The 20,625-nt window shown below is 40.1% G+C and overlaps 1 protein-coding gene across 14 annotated transcripts in view; it reads left to right on the top strand.

The window, feature by feature from the left end:
- Positions 1 to 20,625, top strand: part of AGPAT4 (1-acylglycerol-3-phosphate O-acyltransferase 4) — an 80,537-nt gene that overhangs the window by 26,300 nt on the left and 33,612 nt on the right. For all 14 annotated transcript variants that reach the window (XR_008576514.1, XM_054821490.1, XM_054821502.1 and 11 more), the window contains one exon: positions 17,866 to 18,035. Coding sequence is in view for 13 of the 14 variants with exons in the window: in XM_054821490.1 (XP_054677465.1) it covers positions 17,866 to 18,035 (170 nt within the window). In the remaining variant the exon portion in view is untranslated. The remainder of the gene's footprint in view (positions 1 to 17,865; positions 18,036 to 20,625) is intronic.

Below are 20,625 nucleotides of genomic sequence, written 5' to 3'. Positions count from 1 at the left end.
AATGACAGATTTCTTCATGTGGAAAGCAAATGATGGTTGATAAATAGACCATTATGGAAGTGCAGGGGAGCAGAAGGGCAAACACTGTCCCAGGAGCATCCCAAGCTGTGTGGGTTACACTGTTGGACTTAGTGACTTAAAGCTAATAGGAAAGACAGGACCTGGTATGTGCTGCTACTCGATGTATGTGCCATGCAAGTCAGTCCTTGAAAAGTTCTTTTTCTATGTTGGAAAGATGGCAATTGGACCTCTTAAGTTCTTCCTGTGTTATGTAGGATATTGGAGAGCCATAGTAATATTCAGGACTGTTTTTCAAAGGTGGTTCCTGTGAACAATATGAGAAGGTTAAAAATACTGTTGAATACTTTGTCCCAAATGGGGTGGAAATGGTAATGCTGTCTCTGGCCTTCATACAAAGAGTAAGAGGCAGGATGCTGGAGTCTCTCCTTTATTTCCAGCTTGTGTCATTGATTTGCTGCTATTGAAAAATCCTGTAATCGTGATTGCATTTTTAAACAGGGAAGACCAAAAAAGGGATAGGAAGGTTGTCTGCTGTCGCATATGAGCAGTGCCTGTTGCAGGTGGGTACTTTTGTAGGATGTCTTTCTTGAGATATGAAAAAACAATGTTAGTAGAAGAAACCCGTGGTACCAACTTGTCTGTCTGGAAGGGCACTTTTACTGAATTCTGGTGTTACAATTGGAAGGTCATTCCTGCTGCTGCCTTTGGTGCCTCATTAGGTCTTCAACAAGGAATCATGTGCTGGCCTTTGGGGGTAGGCCTGGTGGACAGAGTAGCAGGAGGAGATGCCTGCTTGACTGTTATCTGCACTGACTGGTCCTGTTGCCACAAGGAACTACTGGTTTGTTGAAATGTAGGAGTATTGCTAAATTCCTTGGGGAAAAAGGATAAGAGGAGCCTTCAAATGTGAGACAAATATCTCTGACACGTGGCTGTTAAATAATTAATTTCCCCAAAGGATTTGAAAAGAGCATTTCAAAACACTGACTACTGCAGATCTGTATGTATGTTAAACCCGTTGTACTTGTGAGGCTGGCTTTGTTCCACAGGCTGTGTAACTTGGAGAGAAGAAGCTGTTTTGTAGGCAGATGGTGCAGGGATAAAAGATAGAAAAAAGCTGTGAAATGAAATGTTTGAAGTGTGCAGCTGTTTTTTCTGAAGGGAGGGTTGCTTTTGACTTTTAGCATAGAGATAGTTTAAAAGTTTAAAAGGAACAGTGGCTAAAGAAATGAACAAAACTTCATTTCCATATTCCTCCACCCTTCTAGCTCAGGGCTGCACTAGAGAAGGCAGCATCAATTGAAACCTCTTGTTTCAAGAATACATATGCTGACTTAAAATATCTTCTTTGCCTGAAGAAGAATTATGGTTTACATTTTGTGGGCTTTGTGTTAGAAAGAGAATCTATTTGGTCAAACTTGAATGATCAGTGTGTATTTTGAGAGGGAAGGCAATATGGGAATGGCAGCTGGGGGGAAGCTGGGAAGTGAGGTGGTGTGGCAGTACACATGCAGTAACTGGAAGGGTCCTGTGCAAGGCTCGTGCCCAGATCCAAGATGCTGGCACAAATACTAGAGGCGTGCCTTAATGTACAGGCTTTAACCACAAGTTCTCAGTTCCTGTCATAGCCCGTATGAGGATCTGTGTTCCAGTTTAGCCCCAGCTGGCAACTAAGCACCACGTGGCTGCTCGCTCACTCCTCCCCCACCCCAGTGGGATGGGGAGGAGAACTGGAAGAAAACGGTAAAACTTGTGGGTTGGCATTAGGACAGTTTAATAGGATAGCAAAGGACGAGGAAAAGAACAACAATACTTATAAAAGAAATATACAAAGCAGGTGATAGACAATGCAATTTACTCACTGCCCAGAACCTGATGCCCAGCCCATCCGTGAGCAGCAACCCCTCCTCCCTGGCCAGCCTCCCCTTATATACTGAGCATATGGTATGGAATATCCCTTTGGCTAGTTTAGGTCAGCTGTCCTGGCTGTCTCCCCTCCCAGCTTCTTGTGAAAATGAACTCTATCCCAGCTGAAAACCAGGACAATCTGAAATACTAACTTTCAGGATATGTTGAAGGCTTGTGCATTTAAGATCTTGCATTCTGATGTTGGTTCCCAAAGCAATTACAGCTTGGCTGTGTTGCAGTAACGCCAGCTTGGCCATATTAAACTGTCTGTAGTTTATCTAATTTGGTATGTTTCATCTGAGAAAACACTGATGACATTCCGTCAAAAAGGGCGAAATATGTTTTATTAATAAAGTGTTTGTTGTCTTCCTTCTGTAAGAAAGTGAAATGGATTGTGTTCATAGAGTTGAGGCACAGCAAACACCAGAACTATAGTTGTATAATGTTGGCCTTCAAAATTACAGCCATAATGTTTCAATAAAGCAACATATTTTTCACTTATTACACTAGCTATTTCATGGATGTGTACATGTAGGTTTTAATTCTATGACTAAGCAGGCATTGAGGTTAAATTGCCAAGAAGATCAAATCACAGATAAAGCTTTAGCTTTGTAATGGTTGTGACGAGTCTAATCTTTATTTTGTGTAAATCAACATGGCATAATAGTGACTACGCTGGAGTCAAGGATTATTTTTATGCTAGTTAAAGATCTGGCCACTTTAAGTAAATGTCAGTAATAGGTACTGGGGGAGGGGGAAGGGGCGGAATCTGTGTACCATCAGTCTTCAGGAACTAATGTTTAGTTATGACTAATGCAAAAATCACATTTCAGCTTAAAGTTGCATTCCATTCTTACAGTTTACAGAACCAGCTAGGAGGGTAGGATGGGATTTTACTGTTGGTTTGGTTTGGTTTTTAACTACATAATATATCATCCTCTCTCCTCATCTGTGATTTTTATCTTGAAGTTATGTTGACAAATTACTAAGTGTTGGGAGGAGGTGATTGTTATCACTCTAAAGTGGTAGCTTTGTTTGTACTTTAGTATTCCAAATGACACACTTATGAGGTGTTCCTTTTAGCATATTATTCTTTGCCAGTCACATGGCTACCTCTGCATAGAGCATGCCTTTGAGCAATTATCAGTGAGCTCTGCTTTCAGCAGCCTGTGCGCACCCTGTGCTCTATAAAAGAATGCTGTCTTGCACGCTTGCCTGGGGACTGTTTCTATGCACTGCATGCCCTGCCTTTGCTCTCTACATCTAAAAGGTGAGCAATGGCAGTGGGCTCTGTGGCTAGCCTAGCCCTCTGTGCCCCCCCGCCATGGATGTCAGGTGAAACCCTGCTTCCTCTCCACATTCCTTGTTGAGTTGTGTGGGCCTTTTTGTTATAAATAGCCAGCTCTGGTTTGAAAATCAACATGTATTTTAAAACAAAGTTTTGAGTCTTGTTTTAGATTTATTTTTCCTTTGCTGTTAGGCATTTTTTCTTAGCTAAGAGCAGAGAGAGACTTCCTTTTCAGGTTTGGGGCTGGCCCCTTGATCTGGGCCCTCTGTAGAAGAAGCTCTACCCCCACACCCCAGGCATCTTTCTCTGCAAGAGGAGGTACCTCTTGCAGATAGTTCATAAATCAAAGTCTTCCTTGCTGAACTTTTAAGATAACTTTTAAGATCTGCTTGCTTGGCCCACTGCTGTACTGTGTCAAGGAGTGATCTGATATGCTGCAACATCTGGATTTGGAAGACTGGGTTGAGTTCTACCTTGTGGAAGCCTCCATGCAAGAGTCATTCCACAGAGCCAGGCTGTTGGAGGAGCCTTTGCATGCCATCGGGCTGGAGTGTTGTCCTCTGCTCCTATGCTGTTTTTTCACAAGCTTCATAGAAAAAATTGGAAGAAATGATGCTCATAGCAGCCTGGGTCATGAGTGATTTCTGTCCTTCAGCTGAACTTGCTGACATTGCTTCTTCCGCTGCTATCAGGCTACATGGCAATTCCAGCTGGAGAAAGATCTGAACTGGTAAAAATTAGTTTTCAAATAACAGGCCCATAATGAGAGAGTACTGGAGTACCCCTAGACTTTTCCTGTCACTTCTTGCTTCCATTGTGGTGCAAGCTGTTGCAAAGACACGGAAGCAGCAGTGTTGATAACACAGGGGTTATTGTCTAGGCCTTCAAATAAGGTCAGTAAATTCAAATGCTAGATAGTGTTTATTTGCACTGGCTTTCCACTTTCCAGCTTTTTAGGCAAGACTTTTAAAGAAGATCCAAATGGCCTGCACAGAATCTCAAAGACCTCAGGCACAGTGCCAGCTGGCAACCTAACAACTCTGCAGTCTGCCCTTGATGGGTCTGATATAGCCACCAGAACTGGTGCTATTACTGTGCTTCTCTTAATTTCAAGTGGCTAAAGTCCTGTGAGAAGTCCAGATGACCATCAGGAAGGGTTGATCTTAAAAAGCTGTAAGTCTTCCTAATGCAAAGAGGAAATATCAGCCTGCATGAGTTAAAGCAGAGTAAATCAGTAGTGTGTATAGCCTGGAGGATGGGAAGAGGATAATTTTGCCTCCATCACCTTGCAAGCTGATAAACACTGGATCCAAGTCAGTGAGTCACATGGGTCCTGTGTATCTTTAATTTTGAGAAAATTGGGGCAACAAAGGTAGTAAAGATAATTCAGAAAGGAATTCTTTAGCTACGTTCAAGGAAATCACTGACTCTTGCAATAGGCTGCCTTCTTTGTTCTGGGATTTCTGTACAATTTTGATCAGTTTGTCATGGGAGAAAATTCTGGTACCTGATACACTTTGTGTAATATTGTATTGCCTGCTTCAATCTTGAAGTTTTTCCTGTTTTTTTCTGTGATTCTGTTGTGCTAGAAATACTTGTGATAAAGTTGAAAGAAATATCAATAGTGCGTATGCATCTGATCTTGTGCTGTTTCTCTACTCCCAACACATGCAAGCCTTGTTTGCGTGATGGGTCTTTATTTTGCTACTACTGTGACAAGTCAGATCCTGCCTTTTAAAAGAAGCAATAGCTGTTCCTCCTGTACCTACTTGAAATAGTATGTCTGGCTGCTGCTCTCTGTAATTTGCAAAGCATTGAATAGGAAAATGTCTTGGGTTACCAGAGAAGCACAGCCTGCCTTTCGGAACTGGCAGAGGCTGCCTTTTTAGAAACCGAATAGAAGAGCATAAACTCAGAGCCTGTTGATTATGCAAGGTTGCCACGTACCATGTAATCTAAACCTGTGTTTCCTAGGAAAACTATTCAACACAAATAATTGTAAGAGTACAACACTGTTGCAGGAGACATGCAAAAGCAAGAAGCATTTACATCTATGCGCAGTATTTCTGCAGTGTTATATTCAGCCACTAGGACTACAGAGCAGGAAGCCAGTAACGTGTTTTTTTGTGGGCACCCTTTTAGTCTGAGCAGTGAGAGGTTAGGCAAGTTGCAAGTTAGTGGTGTCTTCGCATCCTCACCTGTTGGAGCACACGAGCTGCAGGCTGTCTGAGCAGGTCACGATGTTCCGCCTGTGGATTCATTTTCTAATTTTCTTGTTGCGCTTAAGCTTTGAGGAAATATTACTGCAAGCACAATGCGAATTGAGAGGCACTGTGTCCTTACCTGTGGTGTAACATTGTTGTATGCTTTGGGTGTATGTCTTTTGTAACAGAACGTACTGTTTCTGATGTGTATTCTGTTCTTTGGTAAGAAAAAGTGGAGATTTTTGTGTATTTATATATTTGGATAACTTCAGCTTGAGGCGTTACACACTACACCCAGTACAAAAATCACAGCTTTATGTGTACTTGATAGGTGTATTTGATCTGTAGTACTTTATTTTTAATTCATGAAAGCCATTTGTTTGATTTGTAGTTTCTGACCTTACTGTCCCTTTAAAGAACACTTTGTGAAAGTTGCTGATAGGGATTAAGAAGCTAAAATAAGCACCGGGACATAGTTCTTGTCTCTTAAGACCTCACGTGATAAGATGCTGTAAGATTGCAGGCAGAGACAGGGAATTCGTGGAATGCCAGTGAAAAATGAGTAATGGTTTTGTTCTGAACAATGTTCTCAAAGTGATAGAGGTTCCATGGCTATTCACCATTAACTCTGATAATATAATACAGATATTCAGCTTTTTGTTTCCAGTCCTGAAATTCAGATAGAATATCTTGTGCATAAGAAGACTAAGTAGAAGTTATCTGCCTTAAGTCTAAAAATAGTTTGTAGCATATTATTTCTGGTAATGTGTGGATATTTCTTATGAGTGCGCTAGTTATCTGAAATCAAAAGCCAAACACAAATATTATGGGAAAAGTACAGAAATCTTAGATGCCGTTACCCCTAGTTTTCTTGTTCTGCTGTTCTGCAGAGACGGTAATTCCTTCTTTTTATGTGTTTACATTTCTTTGAAATGTAACTCATAGTAACTAGAGGCTTTATTTAAAAGCACTACATATTTTCTTAGGATTTTAATTACTTTTTGCTCAGTTTCCTAATTAAATTCACTTTTCTTCCAATTTATGCTAGAGATCTCTTTCTTTGGCAACTGGTAGTCTCTTTTGTCATCAGTCTTTTCTCTGAGATAACTTTACATCCTTGCTTGTCAGTAACTGAAAATGCAGGTTAAACATGTTGAAGGCATGGCTTTAGAACAACAAAAATAATGGGATTTTCTCTCTTGACATGCCATTTTGTTCTGAAATGCTTTCTTTCCAAAGTCCAAATTTTTGTTTGATTTGAAACTAAAGAAGATAAACTTGCTACATGTAGAAATTAAGACTACTGTAAGAATACATGGTAGAAGGAGAGAAATTATGTGAAAATATGTTTCCTTCCTAAATATGTGGATTAAACATTAAAGATTCACTTAAGAGTCAAATAACTTCCCTAATCTTTAGATGATCTAATTTGTACATATAAGCAATGCCTATGGCAAAAAAACCCCAGTCACATGAGTGTGCAGGCTGTTGTTCTACATGAAAGTATGAGTCCTAAGTATGGACAATATTGATCGGCCTATAATTAAAGAAATGCTAATCATTTGTTATGTCAAAGAAGTCAATTGTGATTGAATAAACACAAGTTAAGACTATGACATCTATTAAGTTGGTTCACGTTTGCTTTTGTGCATACTTGAATTTTCAGATCCTGGCCCCTGGTGATTTTCAGCTGAGAACTCCTTTGGGAAAGGCTTCTGGCTGGTGCTACCCTGCTTAAACAGAAGCCCTGTGCGTGTTGCTGCTTGCTCCTTGTCCAGTGAATGCTCCTTGCAGACTGTGGTAGCATAGCTCTGCAGTGTGTTTCTCAAGCAGTGATGGAAAAGAGGAGACACTGTCTGTTTGGAAATTCTCACTTTTTTTTCCTAATATCAGGAAATAGGACTAGAAAGGAGTTCCTGTGTCATTGAAATTTGTACTGTTTCTAGCAGCAGCATAATGTACTTTAAGATGAATCTTGTTCAATTTATAAAGCTGTTAGGTATTTTTAATCTGCCAAAGCAATTAGAAGAAGCTTCAGAATATCAGATACCTGTATTTTTAGACACAGTTGTTCTTGTGCTAGTGTTATTTAGCTTAAATTGTTCTTTTTTTGCACTGTTAACCTCTTGCCTCCTTAAGCCATATTTATGGGGAGCAACCCAATCCTCTTTCAGCATTTGTTTGATAGCTTGAGTGAGCCAAGCTTTTCTATTTTCCAGTCATCCTGATAGCCCTGGTCTGCATCTGCTTTGTTTCAGCTTTTTTTGCCTGAACATGGATGTCTGGTACTGATGGGCTGGCCCAGAGATTATATCAGTGGTGCAATGCACTATTCCCTTTCTCTCCAGGAGCAAACATCCTAATGCCATCTTTTTCCTTCTTAGAGCTGCATAATATCAACAGAGCAGAAACTTTCAGTGGCAGGCTAATGTTCCCAGATACCTCTCTTCTCTGTCATTTCCAAATTATGAGGCTCTGTTTTATTAGTTCTGCAAAGCATCACACAATGATCTGTCCTATCAAAATTAATTCCATTTCTGTTGCCTTACCTCTCAAGATCATCTGATTCTTAAAGTGTGTTCTGACTTCGCATCATCCACAGAATTTACTGATTTGCGTTGAATGTTTTAGTCCTCAGAAACACTTCAAGGAGATCTATCTTTATCCGGAGTGACCAAAAGACAACCAAAACAGATAGTTGCGTTTAGTTCTCCTTTACAGCTGTTTACTAATCTTCAGTTTCTCTTTGGTTTAATAGCAATTTCTTTTATTGTGCTATATGAGTGGCTTAGTATAGACTGGGTGTGTTAGATTTGAAGTCTCTCTTTTGTCTATAAAATCAGACTTACCAGATAATGACATATAGACCTTCCTCTGAAAAATTACAGAGGATTTGTTTTCCTGAATTCCAACTCTTGCTGACATCGCTTCTGAATAACAATTTTGTTTTTGTTTTGTTTTCGTTCCCATGTAGTACTGAGGCCTGATTACTGTGTCTGTAGTTGCCCTGATCATTTATTTACTCACCAGTCTAAGTATTAGTAGTATGTTTCTACTTTTCTCTATTTTTAAAAACATGGAGCTATGCTCAGTCCAAAATTATTTTTCTGATGAGACTTCATTTCACCTCTGATTCAGTACTCTGGGAGATCATCTGGGTCTCCCGGAGTTGAAATCCATTAGATTATGAGAATTGCATTACCTTTATTTTCATACTGCTTCCTTGTCAACAGTCTTCCTTCTTGCTTTCTCATTGATGATACTAGGGCAAAAGTGTTTGTTTTGTTGTTGGGATGCTCTTGCTTACCTACAGAAATTTCTCTCATCCTGGCTAGGAATGACTGAATGACTGTCTTAGTCATTAGCTGTAATCATTAGTCTGCTCACCATTCAAAGACAGAATCTAATCAGAAAGAGTGAATTATAGCAGTACTGGGTCTAGCTGGTACAGATTTTTTTTTTCCCCCCGCCTGTATGGTGCTGTGTTTTGGATTTGTAACTAAAACAGCGTTGATAACATACCAGTGTTTTGGCTATTGCTGAACAGTGCTTGCACAGCATTTGAGAAAGGAAAGAGAATAATCCAGATTTTTCTGAAAGCTGATTTTGTCATAAAGCAGGGTCAAAGGAGAGATACAGTTTTGGGGAATAATGTATCGAGATGGGCATCATAACATCCTAATCCTCTGGGGGTATAGAGGATCTGAGGCCCACAGCACCCCGAATGAAAAAGGTATTAGCAACATATGAGGGGGGGTTGAGCTGCTTCAGAAATAGTTGGTACAGAAGCATAGCTCTTCCTAGCTCCTTGGCTTAGCTGCTGACCAGGGTTAACCCATAACATATGTTTTTCTCAAATAATATGAAAAAAATTCCTTCTATAATCAAATGAAGTATGGAGTTCATCCAGCAGACTTCTGGGTCTATCCCAGTGGAATGGGTTATTCATCTATTCTCCTCATCTCCCATTCACTTAAATCCAAACCCACCTGACTTACCCATACTGTCTTTTCACAAAAAGAAATATCATGGCCTTAGCTATTGAGGAACAAAAAGCAAAAATCTTTGTTTAAAACTTAGGTCACAGTCTTGACTTGCACTTCCACTCTGTCTCTCCAAGCCTTTTCTGTACTAGCAGGTGGGTTCTTTTTTGGCCTGTGCTATGCAAAAGTTTACAAATGTATCAGGTCTTTCTGATCTCTGAAATCCTGGACAAAAGTGGTAAAATTCTTTAACTGTCTGCCCATCTAGTGGCTTCTGTGTTTAACAGTATTAGTAATTTTTTCTTCTTGTTACCTAGTGAGTTTTTTACTTGTGTTTGCATCTTCAATTATTTGCTTTTCTTTCCTCTGTTTCTATATGCTGTAAGTCCTGTAAATAGTTGATATTTCTTCTGAAAGTTTATTAAGTTATGCCAGATTCTCCACTTCTATTCAGAACAAGTTGTGCCTAGCCCTTCTGGTACCAGGAGACAGCTTGAAAAGAAACCGCAGAGACTCAAATACTTGGTGGCAAGGTATTGTCCATGCATTTGGTCTTTTATAAAAGTTTGGGAGCAGAATTGTAACCACTGCATAATTATTGGATTTGATTTTTTTTAATCTATCAATTTAAGATGGCACTTGCTTATTCTTAATATAGGTCACCTTGTTCTCACTTAAGCTTCTGTTTTGGGATTTAGATAGTAATATGCCATCCTAACCATCAGAATGAGAACTGGAGTAACCTCCTATGGACTGTTCATCCTAGCTATCATTGCTGCAACAACTTCATCAGCAGGACACAGAAATTAGTCCTTGCACACTCCCTTGGGTAAGGCATGATGCAGGGTCATACTTGATGAAGGCATGCCAGGAGAGGGAGGTGTGATGGATCAGGTGGTATTTTGCTTTGTCCTGGGGTGGGTTTGTGTGCAAGAGTATGAAAGTTGTTTGGTTGTCTCGTTAGAAAGTGGTTGCTGTGCAAGCCCAAGCGAAACTAACTGATAAGGGCTATCAAATGCTGTATCACTTAGCACTGCAGAACACTTCACACCTTCTTTTGTTTCTCACCTACTCTTTTTATGTTTCCTCTCCCGGTACTCATCTCTTACGCCTGTCAGTGCTCATACACATGAACGTACTAGACTTCCTGGTTTGTGTACCTCAAATACTGAATAATTTCATAAAAAGCATAACCTAATATTCACAGAAACCTGACCTCAGCTACTGCTTGCTGAGATAAGATGCTTCCTTCTAGTAAGGACAGAGCAAAACTTTTCCTGATATTCCTTATGTACATTTCTCAGGAAAACTGCTTCATAGTACAGACATCACGTATCAGTCGGGACAGAACCACTCTAAGCGTGCTTCTCCCGAATGCCTTCTGCAAGGCCGCCTCAGCAGAATGCATTATTGAAATGCATGCCAGAAACCTATGTTAAACTTCAAGAAGGTGATGTGTAGTGCATAAATCCATCATTTTGAAATTCAAATTTACTTTAGAAATAGTTGCATGCATATAGCAGTTGAGATAGCAGATGATGCTGGTTGCTTCAGAGAGACAAAGTTTGCACAAGGTAGAGGAGTAGGTTAGTGCTGTTAATCGGTACTGTCATCTGGAGCCCAACCTACTTTTCTCGGGGGCAGTGGGGATTACTTGTGTGAAGTGCAATTTGTTAGACATCATGAAGTACTGTGACAGACAGTGCCCGACCACATGGATAACTGGAGGCTGTAGCGTGTCTGGTCTTTACTGTTTGGGATGATGTTGTCCGATTGGCTGAAGACATTTGGGCTAGAGTTAAGAAAAATGGATACTATAAATTATTTGCAGTTAAAAGTATTGTTTCTTATTAGAACAGTTGACATACCTGGAAAACTGGAGAGGATTTGCGTGCAGAAAGCCTTCTTCAAGCTTAAAAGAGAAATTGCAATCTTCAGGTTAAATTCAGATTTAGAACAGTCGATCAAAAGTTAATTTGTCTATTCATCCATTAGCCTGTGAAAGGAGGAAGGGTTGGACCTATGGATTTGGGGAGAGTAGAGATACGGTACAGAGAAAGACAGGGAATTGTCCGTGGAACACCTATGATAGTTGGAGATACACAGGCATCGTGGAGGTGACAGAAACTGTAACTTCACAATCATCCTTTTCAGCTGTCTTCTGACTGGTTTTAGTATATTGTAGGTTAGGCTTTCCTTGAGAGGAATAAGTAGTCACTCATGTGAATCCACCAACATGGAAAACATGCATATGTGCTCAGGACATGTATGTTGTTGTTTCTTCTCAATTAACTTTCTTCTGTAAGAGCATTAGTAACTTCTTCCCAAAAACTTCTTGGGGTGGCTTGCTAGTTGGACTTTGTTTTGAGCTGTCATGTCCTCCTGCTGATAACTAATTCCCATGAAGAACTGAACGTTGAGGTCTTTTATAATAAAACCTTATGGTCGTAATGTACCATTCTTAACAGTGAAGATGTTTAGTCAAATAGTGAGGTATGGACAGTGTTTCTTAAATTAAAGATATGCAGGCTTAAAAATAATAAAACCTACAAGTAGTCAAAAGATGCATGAAAAAAAATCTTTTCAGTGTGCGTGTATATAGGAAGTTGCTTAAAAGAAAGTGTTGAAACAAGACTGGTGTTCCTCTTGCACAGTGACTTGCAGTGGATGTTCTGTAACCATTTTTTCTTTGCTAAGCAGTTCCTCTATGGTGGTGCTCCCATGCACAGTAGGAGAAAGCCTATGGTGTTTTGGGCAACGAGAAGCCACATCTGGAGAGATGCGACTGCCTGGTTTCATGCCCATACAAAGCAAATGTTGATGTCATAGGAACTTGCCAAGTGGCATGTTTTCTTTCACTGTTTGTTGGTACTAATGCCTTTGATTAGCACATGCTATACTGACGTCAGTCATTTATTGCAAAAGTAGCACATTGTCTTTATTGGAATGTAAGATTGGTGAAGAAAAGTACATTAAAATAATTTCCTGCAAGCAAATGCTGAAATAAATGAGTCTTGAAGACTGAATATATGAAATGGCTGGGCTGTGTTTATCTTTCTCCTTGCAAGTGCATCCAGTAACTTACTGTGATGGGCAGGGAATTGAGTCATCACTCCTCTCTGTTGGTGATTTCTGTCCCTAAAAGTATAGCCGTGTAATTCATTGAAGTGTTATTCAAGGGATTTGCTTACAGGATCTCCTGTGGGGACTTGGGCCAAAATTTCCAAAAGCAGACCTGCAGCCTGTAGAGAAAGGTTTGGTTTTGTTTGGTTTTGTTTTTAAATTTGTGTGCGTGATTTTCTTCTCATCAGCCTCCCACCTTTTGTTGCAAAACAGCTTTAAAAGAGAGGGAAAGAAGTCCAAAGATCACAGTGATTATATCACCAGCTAGGTTAAATGGGGGGTAGGCAATGGGTGGTGGTGCTGAGGCAAGAGAGGGCTGGATTTTGGTTTTCTCTTCTGTTTAAACCAGTCAATTTATGCGTTTTTCCTACAGGTTGAAAAACAAGACCTCTGTCTTGGAGTGGACCAGATTACTCCGTTACACCTCATTGGTGCTTACATGCACACCTGCATGTGTTGCTGATGCAGAGTAATAAATGGAAGGGAATCTACTTGAAGGTGGAGAGCTGCTGCCTTGTCTGGCTGGGCTCTATGAATGACGTCCCCCTCATTTGGGGGAAAGGGGAAAAGCATTGCTTGACTTTCCAGCTGCAGGGTTTTTTCCCAAGAACTAGATTTTTGTTCCCCTCACAGGAAATATGTATATGCTTTTTGATAATAATAAAGTTTTTTCAAAAATGTTCTTGTAGATGTGACATAATGTTCCAGCTCTGAGCTCCAATTGTTTCATATACCTGATCAGTGCAGGCTTACAGCAGTACTCCTGCCTTCAAGTTTTCCTCATAATTACTTGTACCTCCTGCAGAGAAGGGACTGGAGACCAGAAATGAGTGACTGGTCAGGTTAGATGGCATAATGAAGCACTAGAATAGATTGTGCAAGGAGGTTGTGGAGTCATTGATACTTAGAATTGTTTTGGAAACCTCCTAGGCAATTTTGCAGTTAATATAGTAGGTATCATTCGGGGGTTTAACCCTGTCTGTGGTACACAGAGAGCTTTTGAGTAGTCTTGCTTTTCTTAGTTACATGTAGACTTAATTCATTCTATGGACAGTGTTCAGGAGGTGCACCTAGTAGGTGTAGTCTGAAAATCTGGAAAGGCAGTAAGTTATTATTGCAAGTCATTCTTCCACAGACAGACATGTACTGGACTATACTATCTGTCAGCCTGACAGCCTTATTTTTACTTATGCAATGTACTCATTCATCAGGCAGTCATCCACCCTGTCTGGTCTTTGAAATGGTGGTCACAGCTTGCCCACTTCTCTAGCTTTTTACTTGTATTGGAGAGTTTACTATGCTTTTACCATATATTCTCATAATAATTTTCTAAGTTCTCTTGGTGTTGCCTTGATACATATGTTAAAGAAAATGAAGAATATCATAGAGGGAAACAGTTTTGTTCCTCTTTAAAGCAGGTTATGTACTTACTTGAGATCTTCAAATTATTGTACTTATTGAGTCAATATGTAACTATGCTTTTAATTGCATTTTAAAATAGGCATTTTATGGTTAATCTTGTAAGCAGATGTTTTCATGGCTTATCAAGAATAGTTAGCTAAAGGAATTACAACTTCTATAGAAGAGCAATGTCAACTGTTCTAATCACTTCTTCTTGCAGAACTTTGGGGCTGAAAATAATAAGTCTCAGTAAACTCTGTGTGTGTTTCCCTTCTTCCCTTAAATGTTTTTCATACAACTAGTTACAGTTAGGTCAGCCTTGGAGATGTTTTCTTTTTAGTTATTTGTTTTATAAGTGCAGGCATTGAGGCAGTTCAGATTTGTGCAGAGAAGGGCTAGGAAGTATTCTACTCTTGCAGGAGGTAGGGCCTGTTCTGTGTAGCAGGGTGAGGTGGGGTTTTTTTATTCCAGAAACGTAGAAAACCTCAAAATTCTTAAGCAGACCAAGTATCCATATTAGGCATTTGAAGGCATGTTTTCTCCCTACCATCAGCCTCTCCTGAAGCTAGTTGTAACGTACTGCAAGGAGTCTACCCTCAAAGCACGGATGAGAGATTTCAAGTTCTTTTGGTTTTAATCCTTCCTTTGCATTAATTGTGTGGATGTGTCACTGGAGGAGTTGCTTTGCAAGGTAGGAACCCCCATGATGTGTGTGAATGTGACTTTACCAGCTCAGTTATGATGTTCAAACTCTAAAACCATGAAAGGGGGTGGGGAGAAGCCTTAGAAATCTTGGACCAGCCCTGATTAGGAGCAAGAGAATCTTTTCACCCCTTATATAAATTTTTAGTTATACATTCTGACTAATGTACAAAGAGGAGGAAACTTGCACTGATGGTCTACACTGTGAAGGAGGGAAAGAGAGTGTGTATGTATGACCTTGTGCTGCTGAGCTACCACAGCAAATTTCTGGGTAATAAATTTCTGTGGCAGGTTGTGGAAGTAAGCTGGTGCCATGATGCAAGAGTAGCGCAAACTGACACTACTAATCATTGCTTGAGAACCACAAAGAGAAAGGAGGCTGGGAAGAAGAGAAAAGAAAGAGTAGGGAAGATGAGGGGAAGAAACATGTTAAGAACTTAAGGGCTGGCAGATGGTATTTGTTGTATTAAATACAGAGGCGTTCAGTTCCTGTTTTGTGTTTCTGCAGCAATCGTGTGAGCCCGTCAGTGACAAATGGGTATATGAGGTGAGGAATAGGGACCTATTTCTGCAGTATTTATTCAAACAAATATCCTGCTTATGTGAAGCCTAAAGAATCAAACCACATATAGAAATATTATTGTCTATGCTTTTTTTGAATGTATTTGAGACTGAAAATATATAACTGCAGAGCTCTATGCATGTGGCACACCTGTATAGTGAGATTCATGATGTATTATTAGTTTTGTTCAAATTCCTTAGGAAAAGACAAAATAAAAAAAACCTACCACAGTTGAAGTGGGATGGCTTTGAAGTTGTATTTTTCTCAGGGAAAGTTGGCTTTTTCTTCAAGAGGGCCTCACAGCCATCATCTCTTGTTTGTTTTAGGGAATAGGTTTAGCGGCAGTAGAGGTTAAAAGAGAAAATCCCATCTGGCAGTCATTTCTTCTTTTAGTTGGGTTCCTAGTTAAGCAAAGGACAAACTAATCCTGTCACTAACATTCTTTCTTTTCTGTGATTGTGTTCTGCCCCAGGATGTGACTGTAGATTCTGTAAAGGTTTGCAAATTACAGTATGGTGCATTTTTTTCCCAATTATTATTCAATTTTGCTGTGTTTTGGGGAGTGGAGGGCTTTTATTTCCATTACAAATCTAAAAGAAAGCTACACCCTTGGAAAGATGTAAAATTGTGAATGTGTGTCACAAGGCAGCTCTTAGCAGGGGGAGTCTGGAAGTGCAGCCATGTATACACTTCTGTATCTGCACAGCTCTCTCGCAGAGGTGTGAACATCTTTGGCTTTCATTGGGAAATCAGTTTCCAACCTGTGAAATCATTGTTCCATTAACATATGACAGTTTTCCTCTGCATTGCTGACTATTGTTTTGATGCATGATAGCATGCATTGAATAATATGTACTCCTGCCATGGTAGTAGTTACCTGCCCTGATTAGACATAAGCAGGGGCACTGACAAGTCAGTCATTTATCTGTACCGTAAACATGGTTTTATCATATTAAGGTAATGTTATTTGAATAGAGATTGTCTATTAGCCTGGCTGTAACACTGTTAGATAAAATTCATTCATGTCACTAATGCTTGTTCTCCAGTGTACAGCACAATGTCATCCAATTAATTTCACTAATGATGACTGAAAATGTAGATGACTTGTTGCTAGCTGTTTTCGGTCACTGGTTGAGGCCAGTGGGAGACTTGAATTGAAAAGATTTCAGAAGTGTTTCAAAGACTGGCCTGATTTCGATCTTCCCTGAGGTGAGTGAAGATTTGTGGTGCTTTTGGGCTTGCCTTGAAGCTGGGAGAGCATCTCAGATGCCTCATCCTTCCAGCAGACACATTCATATGGCACAGATGTGCCCTGAGAAGGGGATGCATGTCCCTTAGCAAAGAACAACCCTTCACGTTAGCTCTTTGCTTTGGTGCAGTTTTGTGATAGCTTTGACAGGAAGCAAACGTGTCCCTTGGCTCCTCTTCTGTCTTGACAGACAGCTCTCATTAGCCCTGTGGTCCCCCCAGCTCAGGACATGGGCTGCTTGAGGAGAGCCACTGCTTTTAGATTTTCTTTTTTCATCTCCATGGAGATAGAGCTCTCCAAGCTTGTTGGCTTTACTGACTCACCTTAACTTCCCATGCCCCAGACCAGAGAGACTTTGCTAAATAAGGATTTGATTTGCAAGTCTTGTGGTCAGGCTTATAGTTACAAGCAAAACAAAGTCTACTTCTTGCCTCTGCTTGATAATGGGATAAGCAAATGGGAAGGTGAAGGCTATATGCTAGTCACTAGGAGGCTGCAGAGCAACCACTCTCCAGCTTGTAAGTACAGCTGTGTTTTAAATAGCCCTCACTGTCCTACCAATCCTTGTATCATTTCTTACAGTTAGGTTTTGGGAACAAATCTGAGTGCTAATCCAGAGTGATTCTGAAGTATTTAACAGTGATTTCCCTGTTTCCCCACCCCTCTTCCACACACACCCCCACCCCCCCCGTTTGCTTCATCAGTTCATCACCTAAGGGATGTGCAGATAGTTATACTATTAAGTATTCTTGGCTCTGCATGCTTTGCTAGCCACCCATCTTGTCTTTGGTCTACGAATGGATGTTCTTGACACAGTCTGAGCTATTGGCTTTGCTCTGGATGATTGATACACCCCTGTCAAATGTACACTGCATCAGTTGTAGTAGGGCATATGACTGTTACTTCTGACAAGTTAACAGGATGATGCATGAAGTGTCCATGAAACAGACAGACCTGGTTTCAGATGTCTTGTCCAAACTACTTTCTGGTCTATAATTGTTTTTAGAGGAGCATGAGGACCTGTATGTGGCAGGAATAGGTGTGTTTGTTTCTCCTACAAGCTTGTTCTGTTCTTCATGTAGTTTTGTTATAAACCATAAATACTAATTTTACATGTATTTTGATACAATAACTTGTAGCACTGAATTTGCAGATTTCAAATAAATTAAACTCCTTTTTCTCAATATCGCTGTGGAAAATTTGTGCTCCCTCTTTCCATGCAATCTTATTTCCCTTCTCTCCTCTTCCCCCTACCTTGCGATACCAAGACATGTGACTGTGTGGTTTATGTTCAGCATTTCAGCTTCATTACAGCCTTTTCTTTGCTCTGTGCTGTTGAGGTGACTGATGCTTTTCAGCATGTTACTAATTTGTGGCTTTGCATATACTACGTATATTCATTTATTTCTTGTTATTTATTCCAGAGATGGTGATGTTGCTGGAATGGTGGTCAGGCACCGATTGCACCCTCTACACTGACCCAGAGAATTACCACAAGTATGGGAAGGAGAATGCCATCGTAATCCTTAATCACAACTTTGAAATTGACTTTCTCTGTGGTTGGAACTTTTGTGAAAGATTTGGGGTCTTGGGGGTGAGTTTTGTTTATCATTTAAAAGAAACTTCCTTTTCTTGGATGCAAAAAAAAAAAAAACAAAACCAAAAAAATTCTTTGTGTTTTTGAAAGTTAACAGATCTGTGCTCAAATTTCACTCAGCCACTGTCCAGACTTAGAGGTGAACCTAAAGCAATGCAGTGCAAGTATGTGGAATACTGAGACAGGATTGCTTCGGCATTCACAGACATGTTAAAAGCATTGCAGTTAAAGCTGATGAAGGAGATATTTTTTTAACCTGTGGAGGTCATTACAGTTGTTTCTGTCTGTGTGCTTGCCAGGTAATTATTACAGTTCATTGTGCTGCAGAAAGATGAGCTGTTCTGTGATTCTTTCCCAGTAAATTGTAGAATTTGTTTGCTTTCTGCAGTGTAGTCTTCCAAATCCACAGCTAGAGTTTGAATGATGTAGTCTCCATCTCTCAGAATGAAAAAGCTGCCATCTCAAGTGAATGCAGTAACCAGGTTATAGCTAATAAGAGATGGGGGAGGAATGAATTATCCATAGTTGAATACACTCTTACATTAGGCTAGGAGTACACGTGCATTTGTTTTCAGGGTTGGTTTTTTGTTTCCCTTGTCAGCTCATGGGGATGATTCATGCCCTCCTCCTAAGTCAGCTTGACTCAATTCTGTGGTGGTGACGACATTCTCTACCTACAAGGAATTTAGATAAGAGTTCCTCCCTCCTAAGAAAGCAGACAGATACCTCATTTTGGTGGTCTTCTGCAGCATCCTCTTCTAACTTTGCTATTGGCCACTGTCAAAAGTCCTGACCTTGGATTGTGTGAGTCTATGACTTTTTGTGGCCTTTCCTTTGGACTCTTTGCATTTTCTGGACGTTTAGGCACCGCTCCAGTCACTTTCAAATTATAATAATGACAGTCTGCTTAAAAAAAGTAAAAAGGGGCCTTAAAACTGGAGGAGAATGAGCCTAAGCATTACAGGCCTTGCATATTACCAAAACGGCTGTTGGCTCCTGATTACTGAGGAACAATTCTACTTTCATGTCTAGGACTTGAGCACAGAGCTGGAGGATAGCATGAGACAGCAGGAGATGTAGGTAAACCTGTTCCTGGCAGGCAGATGTACATGCCAAAAACATTCTCCCTTCTATGTGCTCATTATACGGTGATGCTTTAGTATAGTCTATCTAATTTTGTAAGCCTACTAGCTACAGTTCTCTAAATAAAGCTGTGTTATAGAGGGTCAGGTGCTGCTTCAGAAAGCACCATTGTAGAAGATTAAAGGATTACTTTGGTACAAACTGAGAGGGGCCTACAAGGTCAAAAATCTCTTGTTTTACATTGGTGCTGTGTGGTTGGATTGAATCTCATTAGTTTCAATATTTGTTTTTAATAGTTTCCCAAAGTAGTTAGGATTATGTTTTAATTTCTTATATTGTTCCCTACGCATAAGAAAAAACACTACATAGAAGCATAACTGTTGAACAATTACTGTGCTGCACTAACTGAAAATAATTTTTCCTTTTTTTTTTTTTAGATGCTTACAGTTATTACTCAGTTTGTATTTTTGCTAATCTCAGGATTCTTTTAGGAACTGATATATGTTTTTTTTAAAATTTAATTTAATTTTATTTTTTTAAACTGTTTTGGTCTTGAGTAATGTACTGTGGTTTTACTTCCCAGAAACTGTTCCAGGAAGAAATAGTTCCCATGTGCTCTCATTTGTGTAGATGTCTTTACACAGCAAAGCAGTGCATTTCCCTGATGGGGCAACCAGTTGAGGTTCATCTTAAGACAGATTAAAAAATAATTGAAAATGACACACAGTTTCCTGATTGGATTGTCTATATTGGAATACTGGTACTTGGCTTGGGGCAGCGTGAGAGAGAGTGAATGAATAGAGATGGGGGGTTGTGCTAGTTTTGGCTGGGATGGAGTTAATTTTCTTCATAGTAGCTGGCATGGGGCTATGTTTTGGATTTGTGCTGAAAACAGTGTTGATAATATAAAGATGTTTAAGTTACTGCTGAGCAGTGCTTACACAGAGCCAAGGCCTTTTCTGCTTCTCACACCATTCCACCAGCAAGTAGGCTGGAGGTGCACAAGGAGTTGAGAAGGGGACACAGCTGGGACAGCTGACTCCAACTGACCAATGGGATATTCCACAGCATATGATGTCATGCTCAGCATATAACTGGGGAAGCTAACTGGGAGGTGGGATCGCTGCTCAGAGGCAGACTGGGCATTGGGTTTTGGTTTTGGGTTGGGTTCTTTTTTTCCTCTTCTCTACAGGTCATGAGCAATTGCATTTGTACATTACTTATATTACTATAACAATTATTATTATTGTTATTATTATTATTATTCTCTTCCTTTGTTATCCTATTAAACTGTCTTTATCTCAACCCATGAGGTTTTTTTTTCCATTCTCCTCCCCATTCCACTGGGGAGGGGTGGGGGGGGAGGAGGAGCGAGTGAGCAAGGAAGCAGCTGTGTGATGCTTAGTTACTGGCTGGGGTTAAACCATGACAGAGGTGTAGCTTGGTTTGACTTTGTACTGCCTTAGATGAGTTTGCAGTGTGCAGAGCTTCAGGGTTTGGTGCG

The sequence above is a fragment of the Grus americana genome, chromosome 3 (genome assembly GCF_028858705.1).
Source record: "Grus americana isolate bGruAme1 chromosome 3, bGruAme1.mat, whole genome shotgun sequence".
Taxonomy (NCBI): domain Eukaryota; kingdom Metazoa; phylum Chordata; class Aves; order Gruiformes; family Gruidae; genus Grus; species Grus americana.
Note: the sequence above shows the minus strand (reverse complement) of the source record. Positions and strands in the feature narration are given on the sequence as shown.